The sequence below is a fragment of the Podarcis pityusensis genome (assembly GCF_964106645.2).
Source record: "Podarcis pityusensis genome assembly, chromosome: 6".
NCBI lineage: Eukaryota > Metazoa > Chordata > Lepidosauria > Squamata > Lacertidae > Podarcis > Podarcis pityusensis.
The window spans coordinates 33,875,969-33,897,409 of record NC_138030.1 but is presented as its reverse complement, the minus strand read 5'-3'; the positions used below and the strand labels follow the sequence as shown (position 1 = coordinate 33,897,409).

The window sequence follows — 21,441 nt, the reverse complement described above, 5'->3', positions numbered from 1 at the left end:
TGTATTGTTTTACACGACGTTGTATGGATTACTTTTCTGTACTTATCAATATTATGATTATAATTGTTTCTAATGTTTTGAATTGTTATACTGTACATTTGATGTTGTGAGGCACTCTGAGCGCAATCTTATGGGGAAGTGGCATACAACTAAATAAACAGATGAGGATAATGAAAAGTGCAAAACATTTAAAAACAAAAAACAAGATAGTTGGTGAGGACAGAGGCTGCTCAGAGGCTGGGGCGGCCCACCCCATTTCGGCTCATGAGCTGAAACAGGAATTGTTCTTCTTCCCACTGTGTCCTCACCCTGATGTCTGCTACCACCATGCCCTGGCTCCCACCGAACCTGATGGGAGTCGGGGCACTCCTCAAGCCTTGCCACTCAGCTTCTCCCCGATGGCACACTGTAATGCCCCCCTCATAGCAGCGGAAGCAGTGAGGCAGGCAGAACACCACCTCTTACACTTACACTGCCTGAGGCACATGCTTCACCCTGCCTTGTGGGTGGGCTGCCTCTGTCCAGAAGCCAATAATGTTGAGTGTCAGCCGGGAGGGGAAAGGGAAAATCTGTTGGGGTTGAGTGAAACAGAAACTGACCTGCTTAAGCCTCTGCTACAAGAGTAGAAAAAAATGCAGTGTGCCTCTCCATGGCAGAGATGAGCTACAAATCACACACCAGATAACTAATCTGATGAGCAGGGAGGAAAAGATTAGCATCCTCATCAGGGTGCTGGGCCGGGCTAAGAACTTTAAACCTTTCTTCCCAGCTCGGTAACACAACAGGGATGCAAATCTCTACTCAGTCACCTATCTGCTGAGAATGGATAACCCCCATCCACGCAGGTGATCTGCAGGGATCAGCTGATCATCCTGAAATTATTTAATAAGCATTCTGCCCCAGGAAGGGAGACAGAGGTTGGTGGAACATGTAAGCGTATCTGCTGTCCTATACAAAGTACGGGGTGCTCTGTAGTCCAGCTGGAGTATGAGACAGTCTGTGCTATTGCATGGGTCAACACCAGCGGATTTTTACCTCATCAGAGGCATCAAAGTTAAGGCCCTTATTAAGCCTCTGGGGGGTCCCTCATACAGACCAGAGTGTGCCTGCTGCACTACAAAATCCAGTCATTTTCTTTGTGGACATGGCCTCCTTTTGCCCTTTAAATGGTTTGTGGCAGTGAGACAATGACGTGTTTAATGTGCCTGCAGTGCTGCCTGCCTCCGTCCTTGTCAAGGGGCTGTGTGGATCACTTTAACCCTATGTTCCACCTTTTCTTTTAAGAAAGCACTGAAATAAAAGACAACAGTTCACACCAGGAAACAGGGGCTCCTGGATTCCTTTTCACATAAATATCTTTGTGGTATTCATGGCAAGAGATACCCAGGATGCAGGGCAAACTGCACCTTGCTCGCAGAATGAAGGAGCACAAAGAGTTTAGTAAACACACTGCACATAATTTCTTTTAGACTGTATGTAATCTGAAACAACAGTGTTGGAGCCAATAATCCCTCACTCTCCAACCTCTACAGTTGCCTGGCGTTGAATGGCACTGCTGATTTCATTACTCAAGCATGCTATATGGTTCTATTCAGTACTTTTCAGCCCTTCGGCTATAAGATCGAGCTCATAGCACCATGTCTCATAGCGGTAGGCCATGCGGATCTGAGCCACGTTGGTCTTGCGGATGTCATTGCCCTGAGGCCCCTCTTCTTGGTAATTCTTTCCCAGAATATGGAGCTTTTCCTGTGGAAATGATACAGTAAATGAGAGCCACCCCCTCACTCAGACTGCCATTCCCATCACCTTTTCCATAAAAAGAAAACCCTATTGCTTCCATTGCTTTCTTGTACCCTCTTTTGTTTGCTCAGCCCTTGTTATATTCCTAGCCACTAAGCCCTGAGGCGGTGATCTACTTCCACACAGCCACAGGGTACATACTGTGGAATAGCCACACTTAGTTCACTCAGTTTTGACAAAGCATCTGTAAGATAAAACATCAATCTGTCATGTTCCACTGTTTCACTTTTTTCCTCTCCCCAGAGTCAGAAAATTCAGTGGAAAAATCTCCACAGTCTTCCCTGGTGTAGATGGCCTAGATATTTTACAGAATTCGAACTAGCCATTTCCATCTCTAGGAGTTGGCTATATTACTTCAACGCTTCCTTTTCCAAATAGCATGGTCTTTCTTTCTTTTTCCTTTTCCCCACCCCCTAGATTGCAGTGGGGAGACCACTGCAGTGAGGAACCATAATAATGAATGCAGTAAGTAGGCAGTATTTAGCACTATCCCCCCCCCAAAAAAAAAATTCCAAATGAACCTCCCTTCCCAAAATGGCAGCTGAGGAAAGGGGTACTGATCATTTGGCTACAGATTGTTAGAAGTCTAGAACCAGAATTGTTATTCCACTTGGAGCTTAAAGCAGAACAGCAGTGATTTGGTGCTGCTAAATCACCCATATCAGGGAGCACTCTATACCCCTTTGAGATTTCCATTGAACACCATACCTCATGAGACAAGCCAGATTGCAGAACACTGTAGCGCGCAATCTCACACATGTCACAGGTGCTGAGCTTGAAGACCTGGGCAGCAATGGCATATTCTTCCATGAGAGGCTCCTGGGGAATAAAAAGTGAAATACAAAGTGTGGCCATTGCAAAGGTTATCGCAGAAGCTGCAATGTATCCCCCTGAACGCTAGCTGCCCTCACACTTCTGAAAGCAAACAGCAATCCTAGGAAAGGATCCAGCTGCCTACCTTGGTGTAGTGGAACTGCATAGGGTCATCAGTGGATAGAGACACCATTAAGCCCTTCTGGTGGAAATCAAGAAGTGGGTTCTTGGCATATTCTAAGAAGAGGCTGTTGTTGCTGAGTGGGGACATGGCAATGGGGATCTGGGCCAGGTAGTACAGATACTGCAGCACAGGACTCTGCAAAGAGACATGGCAAGGATAGATCAAGTCAAGGCAGGCAGCAGGACCTCTATTCCCTCCCGGCAAACATCATGAGAATGGGCTTCCAGGTTCTTTCTAAATGGGAGTCATTTTGTCTCTGTGTTCTAGATGCAGTGCAGAATTGCTCGCACTGTTCCTTAGTTACTTCTCAGCACCACGTGCCAAGTACAAAATCCTGGCTTTCCCAGTTATGGGCCCACCAAACATCCTTGGCAGGATCTTAACACTTAGGAGACATCAGCAGCTCATGGAGGAGTCCCATCAAGTTCTGACAGGTCACAAGGCTCCCTTGAAAAGGGATGCTCCAAGAATGAGCTGGATGGATCAGTGATAACTCCGCTGGTGTAACATGAGCATGAAAGGACACCTGGGGATCTCCACAGCCCTTGCAACTCACCTTCTTGAGGTTCAGGCCATGGGAAATATTATCTGCAGTCATGAAGGCAGCCAGCAGATGGGTGATAGCACCAGCTTCTCCACAGTGAGGACGAAACAGAAAAGTGTTCATTCCGCGTTCCCTGAGGGTGGCAAGGCAGCCTTTATGCAAAACCCAGATTACTGGACACATCTAGCAATATTTAGGAAGCAACCATCAGATGGCCCCAGACAGCTTCCTACTTGAAGGGACCAAACATGCTGGTGTAATGCTGGTATTAGCAAGCAGCAGGGACTTCACTTTTGTGCTTTGCATTGGTGAATGATAAAAATCCATGTTAACATGCAGATGAGTGTACTGTAACTTCTCTGCTCCACAGCCACACAAATCCAGTTGCTTTTCTGCCCACAAAGTTTGAAACTCATGCAGGGCGGGGGGATAAATTGGGGGTGCAGTTTGGTTGAGAGAAGCTGCAAGCACAGAAAGGATTAAGCAATCCTTCACTGCCTCTCTGTATTAAATTGATCTTTCTTAAAGCATTTTTCTCTTCTTTATAAAAGCACCTGTCTTGTTTCATTGCAGTTGTCTGCAGATAATATTTAGTTAGGCCCCAGAGTCTCATTAGCTCTTTTAATAGAAGGCTTAGACAATATTATTATGGTGTTTAAAACCCATTCTCAAACTAGCAAAGGAAAAAATATATAAATATCTGAGAGATTATTTCAGCAGTCCTGGTCTTATTATATGAAGTCATTACTTTTGCCAACACTAGATTGGATCCTTACTTAGTCCTCAGTTCACGTAAAGGAGTGGCTTTCACCAATTCCCCCTTTCATCTTGAGCTCCCTACTGCACCATTCCTAAGGGCCCCCCAATCCCCAGGAGCAGATTTTGGGGAAATGCAGGAGGCTGCAGAGGGAGAGAAGAGGCGGCAAACCTCTTTTATGCAGATGTGAATTCTGTTGCATTTACAGAAGGCAGGTTAGAATCCAAGCATTTAAATCTAGCAGAACCTGGAACTGTGCCTCTTAGGGCTTTGGATCAATGAAGGCGAAGGATTGATGCCGTCAAGCTCTTGAAATGCAATATGCTTTAGTCAGGGTTAGTGGGTGGTCTTATCAGAACCAGCAGTGTTACTCCTGCTAAAGCAGTGTTTCCTCAAACTTGTTGTTGTACTATAATACCCATCATCCCTGACTAGCAGGACCAGTAGTTAAGGATGAAGGGAGCTGTAGTCCAACAACAGCTGGGGACTCAAGTTTGAGAAACACTGTACTAAATGTTGGTGCAGGTTATTTGTAATCGAAGCCTTTCACCTGGCAATAATCCTTCTGCCCAGGCTGGGACTCACCGTCGGAGATGATTGAGGACCATGATGTTGGCATACATGTAGTACACATAGTATGTATAGGAGGGGTTCTTCTCATGGGACCACTCCTCCGGCTTGGGGCTCTTGGTGCTGAACATGTGTCCACTGTGCTTGGACTCATCATCCACACTGTCAAAACCAGTAATCTGCAAATCGTACAATTGGTTCTGAGGAAGGGACCAACTCCAAAAGCAAGTCCACCTTCACCAAATAACATGAAGCCGATAACCTCTAATTCCCATCACCCAACAGTCACCCTCTGCTGCAGGGGGACAGAGTGGCCACCTCTGTCCAAGGTGCTACCTTGTTGAAGCTGGAAGACTGGAATCCAGTAGTGGTTAGGTGTTGTCATTTCTTATGTAGTATCTACCAGGCATCACCTTCAGTGAGGTGGACCCTTGGCCAGATCTGGTTGACAATATGCTGACTTAGATACACCCTCGGGTTTCTGGTGCTGTATTGGCCACTCTCTCTGTCACCTACTTTCAAAGAGCAAAGCCTGTCACTACCTAGGATTAGGCCCAAGGTGCCTCTGGGCAACAGTACTCACATGGCGCAGAAACACACTCAGCTCCTTGTTGTCCTGTGGGTTGATTGTCGCCTGAAATATTGGCACAAAAATGTTCTCCAGCATCTTCCCAAAGTGTGGCAAAAAGTTCTTTGACCTGAACACATCACTGAGAGGAGACAGAAACACTTTTGCTCGTTTCCATATCACTTACATGGGATGTTTGAGAGAAAGGAAAATGTAACCGGGCTGCAAATGGCAGAAGCAACTGAGATGAAGCAAGTGAACTCAGTCCTGAAGCACATACTTTGTCCCAGCTGTGTCTCAGCTTCCTGCTCATTTTGCTTTGCCCCACAGAACACAAAGGAAACCAAAGAAAATCCAGATAGTGTCATGGCCCTGGCCTTGAACTTAATCAGAGTCAGAGGAAGAAGAGCCAGCCAAACTCAGGGCTATGATACTACCAGGTAAGGAACTGAGCCAGGCTCCTGCTACTGAACCTGAGGCTAGTGGTCATAAGTCTGCAGACTTGAGCCAGAATCCTTGTAGATGGCTTCCCCTGAGTCCAGTCCCCTTGAAGGATCCAATATTCTCCCACTCCACTGCACCTGCCCAAGACCATAGGCACAACACACTAGGAAACAGGCATGGAAAGGAAGAGAAACCTTCACTTTCAGGCCAGGAGATAGGGGAGAGAGGGGAAGTACTGAAGGGGTAGGCTGCATGGAGGGGCCCATAATTAGTGAAAGGGAAGGAATCTGGGTTGATCAGATCTATACATGGAATTTGGCACTTCTGACCTTATCAAACTTTGCCCCCACCAGTACTTACTAGATTCTGGGCACTTGGATCATCCACTTCATATTGGGTGAATAAACACGGTGTGCGTTGAACCAGCTGGCTAATTTTGGCCACTCTTCCGGTGAACGCCCATAGATGGAGAGCCGTGGCTCTGCGTACTGGTACTTGGCATCCTCCAGGTCAGAGCCAACCTCCTGCGAAATAAAAAGGGAAAGGGATTACCTGATCTGCTTCCAGGAACTGGCCTTATCCTCAGTCTACCAGCCGCACAGACACAAACCCTTGCATACCATAGTCTCTAACCTTGATGATGGTGGCAAAGTATTCACCATTGATGGCATTTTCAGACTTGAGGTAGAGATCACGCAGCTCACTGGCACCCACCGGGTTATACTTGGCGTTGAACTTGTCAAAGCGCTGGAAGGTCTGCCGGCCCTGTGACATGGAGGAGGAGGAGGAGTCATTGGCTAGACGCACAGAGCAAAGAATACTTGTAGGAGGTAGAGATGGCGGGGCAGCAACAGCTGGGGGGGGGGGAGTAATTAGCCACAGCCAGTCATATGACAGAGACCATGGGGAAGGGTGGGAGATCTCCTGTACTGGAAAGGAAAAGCAGGACTCACTGCGTGGACGTCAAGGGAGTCCACAGTCAGGTCATAAGGGTGAAGGTTGAGCTGCTCAAAAAGCTGCTTGAGCGTCAAGGTCTTGTCCTTGGATTTGTACACAACCCTTTCAGAATTTTCCCGGTAAGACTTCTTAATGAATCGCAGCAAGTGCTTCTGGTTCATGCAAGCTGCAGCATGGATGTGCGTGTCGATCTGTTAAGAGAAGAGAAAAGTCAGCCGAGGAGGTGATGGTGACTGCAGATGCCTCCCTCCCACAGAACCCACCACAGCAATGATATTGGAGGAGGCACTGATGAGGTACATCATTGTACCTTAAGGCCAGGGTACCTAACCCACAACTTGCAGGTCTCATTCATCCCCCACAACCCTTTCCCATTTGCCTTAAAAAAATAATAGTTAAATGCTGTATTTTATTTTATTTTATTTACTGCCCCTATTGGCCTTCTACTGTGACACCAGACTTTTTTTGTAGCTCTTAATGCACTCCCACTGATTTTTCAGGGGGAGGCCAGAATGTGATATTATGGTAATATTATGGTGCCACATGTGTGTGGGGTTTTTGTGGCCATCCAAGGCCCCCCCAAATCTTGTAAATTAAAATAATAATATTTAAAAATATGTTTACTGACTACTTCTCCTCTGGCAGCACTGGGTCCAAAAGGTTTTGTTAATCCCCCAAACCCCCAAATCCATCCATTATGAATAAACATTAAAAAAAAAAAATTTAAATTAAAAAAAGATACTGACCATTTTTGCTGCTGCTGCTTCTTCTTCTTCTTCTTCTTCTTATTATTATTATTAAATGAATTTATATACCGCCCTATACCCAGAGGTCTCAGGGCAGTTCACATAATAAAATAAATATCCTTTGCTGTAATTTTTATGTTCCAGCAAAATTTGCCCTTTAAAAATATTGGCCACACCCACACCTACACTTTGGCCACACCCACTTTGATCTGCAGCCCCAGAGGGTGACAAAGATCAGCCACTCCTGCTTGAGGAGGCAACACCTTGGACAGATCCCTCACCTTACGGCAATTATAGAAGTCCCGATGCGGGTTGTTCTTCAGCTCCTTCAGCTCTTCCATCTCATTCAGCATCTCATGCACACTGAACTTGGAGGAGAGGAACCGAAGGCGTCGGTGTGTGTAGGTTTTGCTGCAACAGTCAAAGGAAAGAGCATCATCTCAAATAAGCCACTCGCAGAATAAGAGACCAAGCCCAGGTTCACCAGCTTGCCAACGCAACCAACATTTGCCAGCCAGCAGTAACCCTGCTGCTGTCACACGACAGCTTAATAAAGGTCACATTCCAGAGCAAGTGACCCGAGACAGCAGAAGTCCTTGCAACAGGGATATATGTGTGCTGCCTTGGGGTGGCTAGACTTTTGCCCTTTTCCTATTCAGGGCAAACCCAGGTCAGCAGCAGCCACCTTAGGCAGCAAACCCTGGGCATCAATAAAAGGAAGCACATTGGTTGTTAGCTCACTGTTACATTTTTCATTGCAGGCTGGGCGCCCTTTGGATTTTCTGCCTGAGGCTTCAATAATCTCTTGGGCTGGCCCTGCTTATGCGCGAAGGGGCCATACCTCTAAGACACTTACACAGGTCCCTGAGCTATAAGGGCCAGCAGGAAGTTCATGTCATCAATGAAGACATCCAGGTTAGGGTAGGGCAGGTCCTTGGGCTCACCCCTGGCAGCAGCTGCTTTGTCAGCATAGATGTATACCACACCTTCTTTCATTTCCACATGGTAGCCCAGATTCTCGGGCAAGTTGCCAGACTGGAAGGGATCTTCGTCTTTCTTCACAGGGGGAGAGAACACTAAAATCAAGAGGAAAGTGCGCTAACGTTGAACAAGGAAAGGGCAAAGGAAAAGGCTTGGGGGTCTTTAGCATGCTTCTCTTACAGCTATCAGCCTACAAGAATTAAATTCTATACCGCTAAGGAAACCGCATGACTGCCAGGACTGAGACTGGCTGAAATCCCCATGAGAGAACGCCACCACTATCCATCCCCTGCATGCAGATGCTTTTGCTACAATTTCTGTCTTTGTTTTAGCTAATTTTGGCTCCCGACTGCATGAGTATCCTTTAACAAGATGGCGCCTCTTGTAGCACAATCCTAAAATCCAATTTATTCTGCGTGACTAATAACAAGCTTAGGTGTGTTTTAGTAATTGCACATATCTTTTGTTTTGAGTGTGTAGTGAAAAGCATTCCCAGAAATGTGAAAGTCCTGCCTCCGCCTCAAAGGCAGAAGGAGAAGCAGCACGGTCAGTGCTCTAGCCCTAAGATAACGGGTGCCTAGGCTTTTCATACCTCACACCAGGGCTAGCCAACACAGCGCCTTTCATTTATTGCTGGACTACAGCTCCCACCACCCCTGACCACTGGCCATGCTAGCTAGGGCTGATGGGAGTTGAAGTCCAACAGCATCCCAAGGGTACCTGTCGGCTATCCCTGCTTTACATCATATCCTCGTTTGATTCACAGGCCCCTTTTCCTCTTGTATGTAGATAGATCTGATATAATGGAAGTCTAGACCAGAGAATTAAAGTCTGATTCAGGTACAGACTAAGAAGAATACCCCTTTGCACATGTTTTTCATGCAATAAGTTTCTTGCTCAATTCTAGCCCTCTCCAGTTAAAAAAAGGATCAGATGGAGGATGGTATGAAGGAACCCTAGCTAAGATGTCTTTTGGAAAGCCTCTGCCAGTCACAGTAGACAACAGCAGGCTAGATGATGTGGCAAAAGGGAATTTCCTATATTCCTACCTGTTATGAACAAGCATGTGTGACAGAAGCATGAGAACTCCACTTAGGCCAGGCTGTTCTTTGTAACATGGGAAAACAGGGGGGTGAGGTTGAAAATGGTAGACTGGGTGAGTCACCAAAGCTAAGCCAAAATATGGCATGATATTGCACACTGGAAAGAGGTCCAGCACAAGAAATATAGCCCTAAGGCCAAGGCTACATGTCATTCAGATTCTCTGACTACCTGACAGTATTCATAGTAAATTCAAAAAGATACTTGCTCAGATAAGAATGAGAGCCAAGGTGGAGGGGAGGTGCCAAACCTCTACAACTCCATCTGGGAAGCTCCTCTCCTCAAGTCTTTGCAAAGGCCTGGCTCTCACTGGCCCCGGCAGAAAGCTGCTCTCACTGTGCTCTTACTTCTAAGTAAGGAAGGCCCATAGCTCAGTGGTGGAGCATCCGAATGGAAGGCAGTGGATCCCAGGTTCAACCCCTGGCCATCTCCAGGCAGGGCTGGAGGAGACTCCTGTCTGAAACCCTGGATTGCTGCTGCCAGTCAGTGTAAACAATACTGAACCAGATGGACCAACAGTCTAAGGCAGCTCCCTGTGTTCGTAAGCGTTCTGCATGCTCAGCACACCAGCTCTGCACAGACAGAGTGTGGTGTTGTTGTTTTTTTTTAAAAAAGATTAAAGCAGCTAATGCAATTCTCCACAGTGCCCTCCCCCCCCCACCCCCACCCCGACACTTGCTGTCTTGCTCTGGGACACACCCACAAGCCCAGTCACCCAGTACAGCCTGCACAGTCTGCCTGGGTCCTTACCTGGAAGCAGGTCGTCATTTGGCTTCCACACCTCACTTTCAATAGTGCGCAAGAACTGGGAGGGAGTCTTGGGGAAACGCTGGAAAGATTTGTGCATGTACTTCTCCCGGATACACAGGGCACGATACAGGCCTCTGCAGACCACTTCAAAATCCTCCACTGTCACCTGTGGAAATATTTGTTAAAACTTCTGGCACTGATAAAAAAAAGACAGAAATTACAAAACAAAAGGGGGAAAAACCCAGGTGTGCTGAAAACCACAAAAGGGCACTTTAGCCCTATTCCATACCTTCCAACATTTCTCTGATGAAAATAGAGACTTCCCCTTCAACATTTCTCCAATGAAAATGGAGATATCCTATTCCATACCCTCTGACATTTCTCTGAGGAAAATAGGGATGCCCTATTCCAAACCCTCTGACATTTCTCCAATGAAAATAGGGACATTGTAGGAAAAGTGGGACATTGTAGGATCAAATCAGAAACCAGGATGGCTTCAGTAAATCTGGGACTGTCCCTGGAAAATAGGGACACTTGGAGGGTCTGTCATAGGAATAATAAATGATACAAATAATACAGCAGGCAAGGAAAGGGGATTCTCAGAGTTCAAATCATGCAAAAACCAAAACGCTCATGGAAGGTGTGAGGCAAAACTGGCAGAGGTTGTAACCTGAGGACAGATAATGTGGCTGGTAGGGGGAGGGAGCGGCTTGTGGAGAATCCCAAGGACCAGATGGAGAGGCATGGGGGACACATTTGGCCCATGGGCCTAAAGTTCCCTACTCTTGCACTGTGAGATAAAGAGTCGTCTCCCAGCATGCCTGGTTGGAGGTGGTGGTGGGGATAACAATAGCAATGAGAATGAAGCAGGCCCAGCGTCAGCACATGGCAGCTATTGCGGCTCCCATGTCCTTGGCAGGGCCGATTGCACTGACAGTTGCCTGTCCTCGTTGACTAAATGGTGGCTGCCATTTAGCTGGTGCCTGCCATTTTATTTTCCCTACAATGCTCTGGGCCATCACAATTCCTGGGCTATGGTAAGGAAAACAAAATGGCCGACATTGGGAGATTGTCACTCACAGGAAGCTTTCTGCTCCTTACAATTAGGAAGGAAGGAAGGAAGGAAGGAAGGAAGGAAGGAAGGAAGGAAGGGAGAGCCACTGTTTTGCAATGCTGCAAAGGAAGCCCACCCAGGAGGGAGGCCACAGCAAGAACTTTGCTTAAACCTGGAGCCGTCTGTGGGATAGAGCCCAGTATGGTTGCTCGAGTGAAGGAGAGAGTACAGCGTATATTCCAGCAGCAGCCATGTCTTCCAATAACCCACCAAGGCTGGCAATGAAAGGTGATCAGGGACATGGCAGGATCCAGCTGTTGGAGCTATTTTGAGCACCAGGATGTTCCCACTTCAATTTCATCAATATCCCTTGACCCAGCAAATCCCCCCATATTTGATTTATTTCTCAACAGGTTCAAGTTAGGCCACTCAAAACACAGACGCAGCTAGCCTAAGGACACAGCTAAGGTTAGTTGCAGGAGTCCCACTGAACTCCATCTCCTCCCATTCCATTTCGGGGCTGTGTCTCTTGCAACTTGAAATGGGGGGTGGGGGAATATGGGGGGTGGAGATCTGGAAAGAGCAGCAAGCCTTTTCTATGTGATCGGGGTTTGTGCCCAATAAATGCGCCTTTGTTGCCCATCTATAAAGCCGGCAGATATTCTCTCTCAAGGCAGTGCTGGAGGAGGGGAGTGGACCACATTTTCCAAGTGCTCTGTAAGCACAATGCTTGATTATATCCACTTCATGACATTTTAGTTTTAGAGGGCTATTTTTTTAAATTCTCTGAACACACTTTATTTTACTTCCCTTGTCGATCCCACTTGCAGTTAGCACACACACTATACATTTAAAGCACCCCCAAAGAAACCTGGGAACTGTAGTTTACCAGTGAGCTACAAAACCCAGCACCCTTAACATACTACAGGTAAGGTCTGCTTTAAATATATGGTGTGTACCAACCCTGAACAGACTTTTTAATATATGATTATTATTATTATTCAGGGAAGCCCTGAAAAACAGGAGGGTTACCCCCCCCCCCCAATTTCAAGTTGCAGTATTGGGAGTACCACAGTATTGGGAGTACCACATCTAAGAAAATGGAAGAAGAGGCAGCAGAATAGGCTCATCCATGACAGGAGATGGTTTGGCACCTCCAGCTACTGACCCCTGCAGCATAGTCGCCCGTGATCTGAACACGCTGGAATTTGGGAACGGCTTGATACGAAGCACTGCTGGAGATGACCTCATCTAAGGTGGACAGTTTGGTCGAAGACTTTCCCGCAGTAGGAACAAGCAGTGCAATGGTCTTCAGCCGCAAGAGCCTCTTCTTCCTAGGAGGGATGAAGAAAAGGAAAGCAACACAAATGGAAACTCATTTCATATAGTTTTGTCTATGCTTTGGCAGCAATCATCTGTCAGTTCACCATACACTTCCCATAGCTCTGGCTACATTGAAAGTTTGGCTGATATTTCATGATCCTGGAGGGAGGTAGCAAAGGAATATACAAATGTCTTTATATACTGTATTGTGGAAGGCCTTGTCAGTAATGGCACCCTGAAGACTGGCTGGCACCTACCATGCCTATTTTGTGGCACCAAGTAAAGATCTATCTCTTCCTCCAATTCAAAAAGCCTTTGAATTGGTTTTTGAAAAAGGAGAGAGGAAGTAATAGTGGTATGTTTTAATTACATTTTGTCTTTTGTTGTTGTTGTTGTGATCTGCCCAAGGATCACTTGTGATGAAGCTGAACTATACATTCTATAAATAGATTCAGAACTAGCATCTTTCTGGTGTGGTTTTGGACCTTCTCTGAATTGACTAGCTTCTTCAGCAAATTTGTAATCTGCATCTAAAGACATTTCCACGAGGAAGCAGAGCATACAAATTATGGGGTCAGAGTAAGCCACTGAGGAATAGGAGCAAAGTGCCACTGCTCAGGTAGTATTGACAAGAGGCACACTTATGGAAATCAAAAGGACAAATAAGACCATGGCTTTCACACTTGCTTGTAGTGAAAAGCTACCTATCTGCCGTCATTATCACATGGAAATACTCCATTCTTCCGTAGGAAGGCAATGTGGTTGAGAATATATCTGCTCAAAACTGTTCAGTGCCTAGAAACATAGGGCAAAGGCTACTCTTCCAACAATTCCAGCCAAGTGGCTTGGGGAATGTTTTATATCCACATCAGTTTTGAAAATCTACGTGAGCAAATGGTTTCGCTTTAACCTAATCTTCAAAATACTTAATCACTTGGTCTGCTCTGATGATTAAGGGGTGCTAGTACAGACGGTGCACTCTGTGCTGGTGGCTGCTCCGATTGGAATTAGCCACTCTGTAAAGGTAAAGGTAAAGGTACCCCTGCCTGTACGGGCCAGTCGTGTCCGACTCTAGGGTTGTGCGCTCATCTCACTCTAGAGGCCAGGAGCCAGCGCTGTCCGGAGACACTTCCGGGTCACGTGGCCAGCGTGACGAAGCTGCTCTGGCAAGCCAGCACCAGCGCAGCACACGGAAACGCCGTTTACCTTCCCGCTATAAAGCGGTACCTATTTATCTACTTGCACTTAAGGGTGCTTTCGAACTGCTAGGTGGGCAGGAGCTGGGACCAAATGACGGGAGCTCACCCTGCCGCGGGGATTCGAACCACCGACCATGCGATCGGCAAGTCCTAGGCGCTGAGGTTTTACCCACAGCGCCACCCGCGTCCCACAGCCACTCTGTAGTTTCCCATAAACACAAGTCTTCCAAGGTTCAGGAACCAGCTCTTTTCACATCCGTTGCCACCTTTCCTTAGTGTGAGTGCAAGTGTATCTGGCGCCTGCATTATGATGCTTCAGAGGTACTGTGATCAGCACACATCTGGCACAGGATCTATCTGAGCCACACCTTACTAGGTTACCCATCCAATCTTTCATGGCTCCTCCTTCCTCACCCCCAATTTCCCATTATCCCAGCAGTGCATGCACACATACAGAACTCTCACTTTTTCCCAGTGTCACTTGAACTCTCCTCCTCCTTGATCATATGCTGTTGCATTTCATGATGTGATATGGGGCAGACATCCTCCACATCAAAGGGAGATATTTCGTGCCGGCCCCCTTCATCCTTCACCTCTGAGGCAAAGACCTTCTCTGCGAAGGAGCGCATGGCATCATCCGTTTCTGTCAGGAGAAAGCAGAAGGTCACTAGGCCAGCTCTTGGTCATTGCGGGAGGATGGATCAATTGCGTCACTCAGCACACCAGCCCTGTGTGCACTCAGAGGCCACCTCATGCCTGCATTCTCTTTGTACGCATGACAGGGAACTGACAGGCTAAAACAGTATGTCACATGTGCTCTGAAACTGAAGACTTACCTGCACCACATTCCAGCTTGATAGTTCTAGGGGAGAATGCAGCTACAGGGCTGCGGAGTATTTACAAAGCTTACTTATCATGTGTCACACAATTGATCCATCAGCCTCAACATAGTCTACTTTGACTCAATGTCGCTGCAGGGTTTTAAGCAGATAGTATTCTTAGTACTTCTACTGATAACCTTTTACAGCGAGATTCCAGGGCTTCAGTGAGGAAAGGTGAAACACCGGTGACGAACCATGGATGTGTTGGGGTGCATAAATGCTTCATGGTATCCACTCATGGCTCTAGATTCTGGGTGGTTAGAGTCTGCGTTTCTCCATAGTCTGGAAATGTTTGTGCCTCTCTACACTGAGTATGCTGTCATGGCAATGAGAATAAGAATGAAGCTGAATTTGGACTGATAGGTTTGGCTTTCTCAGCCAGTAAGTGTAGATGGCATCACCATAGTGGGTGCAACCTGCTTTGGACTGTGAACTGGATCTAAACTAAATTCCAAGCTAATGTGAAACCAGGTGACTTAGAAAAGAAGTGTCTTACCTGTTTTGGGCTTCCTCATTGTAGTCTTAGCCCGTTTTTGTGGAAATCAGAGCCTGGATATCACCCTTCTGCCACTGAGCAACGTGTACAGGAAAGGGCAACAGTCATAGATGTTTCTGCTTAGAGATCTCAAGGTGCACAATAAGGAGTGCTCACAAATAACTGTGGGGTCAGAGCTCCAAAAGGCAGGCTCTGATCTTTCAAACAGCCTGAGACTACTGCATGATGTTTCTTGTTGTAGCCAGCAATGATGGTGTATGCAGGTACAGTCCCATGAAAGGATATGTTATACAGATCTGTACAGGTCCTTCTGAGTATGGATAGTGTGAGACCTTTCAGGTTATGGTGTTTCGCAGGATAGTCACGTCTGCTGAGAATCAAGCATTGGCTATGACTTACAATTTTACTGTCCAATTCTATGCATGTTTACTCACAAGTAAAAGTCACCATTGCCCGAGTAAGTGTGCCCAGAACTGCAGCCTTAGTACAGTCATACCTTGGTTCTCAAAAGCCTTGGTACTCAGACGTTTTGGCTCCTGAATGCTGCAAACCCGAAAGTGAGCGTTCCGGTTTGTGAATGTTTTTCGGAAGCTGAACATCTGACGCAGCTTCTAATTGAGTGCAGGAAGCTCCTGCAGCCAATCGGAAGCTACGCCTTGGTTTTTGAACCATTTCGGGAGTCGAACGGACTCCCGGAACAGATTAAGTTCAACAACCAAGGTACGACTGTATCATACAAAAGGCTGCAGGGGTGTGTGTGTGTGTGTGTGTGTGTTGCTCTGGATCTTGGAAGGATGAAATTAATTATTAAAAGCATATATTTATTACAGTGACTAACAAAACAGAGATATTGGGTGGTACCCAGCAAAGTGGTTCTCTTAGTGCAAGGACTTTGGACTGTGCAACAGAACCTCCTCTCTCTTGCTTTCTTTGAGCGTCCCCTAAATCTGTTCTGAAGTTTTCTCCAACTCTTTGGAGCAGATTTGGGGAAGAAATGGGGGTGGGGAGGAGGAGGAGGGAAAGTTCCATTGCCCAAATGGAAATCCTTGCACTAATGGGATTAGTTTATTGGATACATTAAATTCATATAGTAAAATGTTTTGGTGATCGGTGACTATTTTGCTGCCGAGAAAATGCTTTTCTATAAGAATTTAATATCTCAATCACTGTAATCCATCCACACACGTAGGCTATCAGAAGGGCATGTGTGTGCAAGCGCTGCTTTAATGGTGGACATTGAGGAAGCAGGGAAGTAATCTGGTTCAGCAGGAGAAATGCAAGTGGAATAAGCAGGAAGGGCATAGGGGATCATGACAATGAGATGGGAATGCCAGAGGCCATGCAAATGGCAAGTTCATGCAATGCCACTTTCCAAACAGACAATGTGCATGGGGATTGAGCGGGGAATGAAGTCCACACTCACACCAGACTAGAAGTTTGGACATAAGGGGTTGTCGTCCTATTCCGAGCTCCTAAGTCCTGCCTAGAGACCTCTTGTGTTGTCAAAGCAGCCAGTGATCCACATCTCAATTCCACAAGAACAGGGAAGCAACATTGTTCCCAGCAAATGCCCTTGCGCACAGGGGTTGCTGGGCAATGTGGCTCATGCTCACCTGTGCACCCAGCGGTAGCCAGGCAGCCCAGAAAGACAGCCATTTCTCAGCAGGGCAATCTGTGCCAATGCCCAGTTTTTAGGTTGAAATGCAGTCATATACCAGGAGCTTAATGAGGAGAGAACCTTAGAGTCCGACTATATAACCCAAGAGTCAAAGTGGGCCCACTACCAAGTAACTTCAACCATCCACTCGTGTTCCTTTTTTCCCTGCAAGCAGGGTGCTTTTGAGGGTCCAGCTTAGTTGTAAAGGTAAAGGGACCCCTGACCATTAGGTCCAGTTGTGGCTGACTCTGGGGTTGCGGCGCTCATCTCGCTTTATTGGCCAAGGGTGTACAGCTTCCGGGTCATGTGGCCAGCATGAATAAGCCGCTTCTGGTGAACCAGAGAAGCAAGAAAACGCCATTTACCTTCCCGCCAGAGCGGTACCTATTTATCTACTTGCACTTTGACGTGCTTTCGAACTGCTAGGTTGCCAGGAGCAGGGACCGAGCAACGGGAGCTCACCCCGTCGCAGGGATTCAAACCACTGACCTTCTGATCAGCAAGTCCTAGGCTCTGTGGTTTAACCCACAGTGCCACCCGCATCCCTGCCTTTAGTTGGTGCCCAGGTAAAAGACTTGGTGGAGAGAACTGGGCTCCAGCATTCCTTCCTAGTATTGCAACTCAAAGGAAGGTATCTGAGCTCCTTGAAAAGGCCGGTTTGATGAAGGGCTGAATCATTCAGACTCACGAGGACAGCACACCCCATGCAGGTCCCGTTATGACACCCTTCCTTCCTCCAAGCCCCATACAAGCTTTCTTCCTCACCCCAGATGCATCAATAGCTCCTGGCAATGACTGCTGAGAAACGGACAGTCGCTGAGTTGCTGTGATCATTTGTCTTTTGGATATGATCAACTGCTTAACAAAGCAGCAGGCGGCACAAGGAAGGCCGAGTTATACTCACGTTTCTCCTCTGCTGTTTGAGAGTGAAATAAAATAAATGTAATCAGATCACAGGATGCAGCACCTAAAGTTTTTTTTTAACCCGTTGTCCACATTTATATACAGAAACGAACATTTTTAATGAGCAAATGTTTGCAGAAATATATACTCTACATACCATAGTAGTTGAACAGCTCTACAATGGGAAGAAAGAACAGTCAAGAAAGCAATTTGGGGCAACTTGCCCAGGCATCCTGATATGACGGATGCAGTCTTTTAAATTCTACCTCAGAACCTGGGATTGGCACCACCAATATCCCTTTCCATGCATTTATTTGGATACAAGTGAGCATATGGAAGGGGCTTGTGAGGGCCTGATCTCAATGACTCCATGTATTCATAAAATACTGTTTTCACAGACTCTGTGCTTGTACATCTGAAGGTATATAGCTTCTTGTATGCATGATTTGGAACATTTGCCTAAAAATGTAATACTCTCTTTGCAAATGGTAACTCTGAACTGTGAACATATGGTGGTCTGATTACCACCTTCCATGTATGCCAAGGTAATAATATGAAAAGATAATCCTTTAGTCCAGCAGTTTCCACACACAAATATTCTAAAACCTAAAACCTACTATGTAGTACTTCTTAGAACAGTTGTTTGGTAAGGAGAAAATCAGCCTAGACTAGATTGAGGGCCTAACCCCACTTCCTTTTGTTCCACTGCTTTCCCCCAGGGAAAACCACTCCCATTAGCGCTCAATCAGAGCAAACAGCAATTCAGGTTTTCTCCAGATTGACATTTGCTCCAATTTAGCACTAGAGAGTGTGTTTTCCCTGGGGCTGGAGCGAAGCAAGAGGAAAACCACTCAGATCCATGCCTACAAATCACGGGTCAAGCAGAAGTGTGTACGAGCCCTTAGCTGGAGTGTTTCCAAGCATGGAAGATACCACTGTATCTGAAGGGGGTGCAGACTGACAGTTTTTAAAAAAAGTTAGTGTGGTATATCAGTTGAAACTGCAACACAAAAATGTGGTCCAGGTCTTCTTAGTAGGCACCTATGGGTATTATTCAGCATTTCTACCATTACAAAGCACAGGTCCATCCATGCTCTTCATTCTCCCCTGACAATTTATTAGCATGTCTACCAGTAGGATTCATCTTCTCAGCTTGCTTGCTCAAAGGAAGTAAAAGGATACAGCAGCAGAACTTACCCTTTTAAAAAAACATGCAAAAGTACAAACTGGAACCAAGGTCTGTTTGTTAAATATAACTGTCATACACAAAGGGAAACTATTGCACCATTCGCGTTCTGTCAAATGAAATCAACAGACCTGAGGCTACCTGTTCATGTGGCATGGACATTGTAGGAATATTTGATTATGAGCTGTGGATATTTATTATTTTCATTTAAAAGGGAAGCATCTTTGTACTCTGATATGGTGGGGGGTGGGAGAGAACAGAACCCTTTGATAACAACTTGAAATATTGGACAAAGAGAAAAGCGACAAAACACTTTTAAAACCCATTCTGTTTGCTGTAAGAAATGTTTCTTTAGGAGCATAACAAAATAAGAGCAAGTTGAAAGGATTATTTATGTAATTTTTAAGCTTATCATAGATTTAATATGTGGATAGTTGCTGCTGCTTCAAAAAATACAATAAATCTAATCAGTTTTGTTCTAGATTCCTTGGACCATGTTGCTATTCTGCTAGTAACAGCACAGAACCACAGAGTTGGAAGGCAACATGTTCCGAGTAAGGATTATTCAGGTCTTTTACGAGATGACAAAGAGAAGCTAAATTCAGCCCCCTTTTGGCTACCAGCCTGGTGCATGTCTTAATTACCTTGCTGCTAATGATAAGCCATTAAAGGTTACTGAAAACCCTTCAATTTCTCTTTTATCTGGCAAACACCAATGTCTAGGGGTGCTCCTGTGTAAGTTTATCCAACCTCTGATAAAGTTTTAACACAGCAAAACTGGGTTCTGCTGAATCGACTGGTCTCATCCAATTTCACTTCTGTAGCCTAAAAGCCACTTGCCTGACCGTCTATCCAAACTACTCATATTGGGAAAGCTAATGGCTCAAGCTCTCACTCCTTCCACCTCCTGTGCCCTGCACAACTTAAATAGGCAATCAGAGCTGCTTTGTGAATCCATTCTTGAGAGTCTGGCTTTTGACACCAGCCTAATCATAAAAGAAGGCTTCTTCCCAACTTGCCTAAGGCTACGTGGGAATTTAGACCTACCTGGAACTTTCACCTTCGGCATTTTCCCTACTACCTCAGGAGAGTCCTGAGAAACCAAGTGTGGCGTGGACGAGTGGAAGAACGAAACTGCACAACCACCCAACACTCATTTTACTATTTATCTCTGCTCTTGTAACCCAACTCTCCCATCTAAAAGGAGTGAAGGAATACGCAGCAGACTATTTAAAGCTGCAGCCAGGCAAAGTCTCAGTTGTTAACAGGTGAAGCTGCAAGCTTGGGGGTTAACTCTGTTTGTCCCGAGATGTATGGGCAGTAAATCTGGGAGCTCTGCTCCACCCACCACAAATGAGAGAATGTTGCCAGGATCATGGCCAGGACTGGGTGCTTTTGAGTTGGTCACAGGTGGCCCCTGTCACTGACTCATGAATGGAGACCAGATTAGCACAACTATTTACACTGAATAAAAAAGCACTGACTTTGCACCACAATCCTTTGGGATATGTTCAGCACTGGAACTTATCTGCAGCATCCTTTCAAGCAGTTTTTTGCCTCTTCAAAATCTGTATCCATCCAGGCTAGCAGTGGGTACTCTGCTCCCTCAGAGCAAGATTGCATGGCAAAACTAAGAAATATTGAATTCATCAATACATACCAAATATGTTTAGTGCTTTTTTGAAATGTTATTGTATGGCTTTATATGGCTCCAATCCTTCCTGAGAATGGATGCTCAAGTTTCTGTGGTAGCCAGGGGTACATTTGTTTCATCTACCCTCTACTGAACCTACCCCTGTTTTATGATGTTACATTATTTAATGTTAGTGTATTTTATAACTAACTTCAATTGGCATTAGTCATCCTAAGGGCTAGAATGGTGGGATATAAAATCAGATTTTAAAGCAAGGATAGCACAAGAAATGAATATTATGACTACTGAAACACGGCCAAGTATTTGAGTGGCCTTCCTAAAACGCTGCTTTGCTTCTGATGTACAACCATGAAAACTATTTCCAGTCACCAATGTCTTCTGACCAGGCGCTCCAAATTCCTTATCCCCCATCAATTTAACCAAACCTTACAGCCAAGGCCAATGGCTCACTCTTTTGAATGCGCAAACTATCTGCCCTCTATGGCTATCTATAAAGAGTGCATTTGCTTCTAATCTTTCTGCACTGAATGTCAACGGCATTAAATTTGCATCTGAAACCAAGAATGACCTTCAGGCTCTACAGTCTTGTTAATTCTCTTTTGAGTTCTTGCGCCTTCTTTTATCCAGAATATCAAATTAACTAGCTAAGCTTCCTTGGGGTCAGAAGGAAAAGGGTGAACAGAGAATGTGAGGATATGAGCAGAGCAGACAGACCCTTGTGCTCCATGACGGCTGTGTCCCATTGGCAGGGCTTTATTAAAAGTACATTTTCCTCCTTGGCTGGGAAGTTTCACTGCCTAACTTCTCCTGGCATACACGTGTATGCAAAAATCCAATAGTTTCAAGACCAAGATTCTTAACCCAAGCAGTTTA

At 45.9% G+C, this 21,441-nt stretch overlaps 1 protein-coding gene across 7 annotated transcripts; it reads right to left on the bottom strand.

Annotated features, from left to right (window-relative positions):
- Window positions 1-1,459: 1,459 nt before the first annotated feature.
- Window positions 1,460-20,075, bottom strand: AMPD1 (adenosine monophosphate deaminase 1). 7 transcript variants are annotated; one of them, XM_081010414.1, is made up of 16 exons: window positions 19,962-20,040; window positions 17,730-17,741; window positions 14,257-14,434; window positions 12,438-12,603; window positions 10,216-10,381; window positions 8,240-8,459; window positions 7,665-7,794; window positions 6,634-6,828; window positions 6,314-6,445; window positions 6,041-6,204; window positions 5,252-5,378; window positions 4,684-4,847; window positions 3,354-3,474; window positions 2,759-2,932; window positions 2,509-2,619; window positions 1,460-1,746 (listed from the first exon to the last, which is right to left on the bottom strand). In XM_081010414.1, exons 1-16 carry the CDS (start codon window positions 19,981-19,983, stop codon window positions 1,588-1,590), a joined length of 2,241 nt encoding a protein of 746 aa, XP_080866540.1. In that variant the 5' UTR covers window positions 19,984-20,040; the 3' UTR covers window positions 1,460-1,587. The 7 variants fall into 7 exon arrangements, with proteins under 7 accessions (XP_080866540.1, XP_080866541.1, XP_080866542.1 ...); XM_081010415.1 differs by lacking the exon at window positions 17,730-17,741 and having other exon boundaries at window positions 19,962-20,075; XM_081010416.1 differs by lacking the exons at window positions 17,730-17,741; window positions 19,962-20,040 and adding an exon at window positions 15,169-15,233.
- Window positions 20,076-21,441: the final 1,366 nt, after the last annotated feature.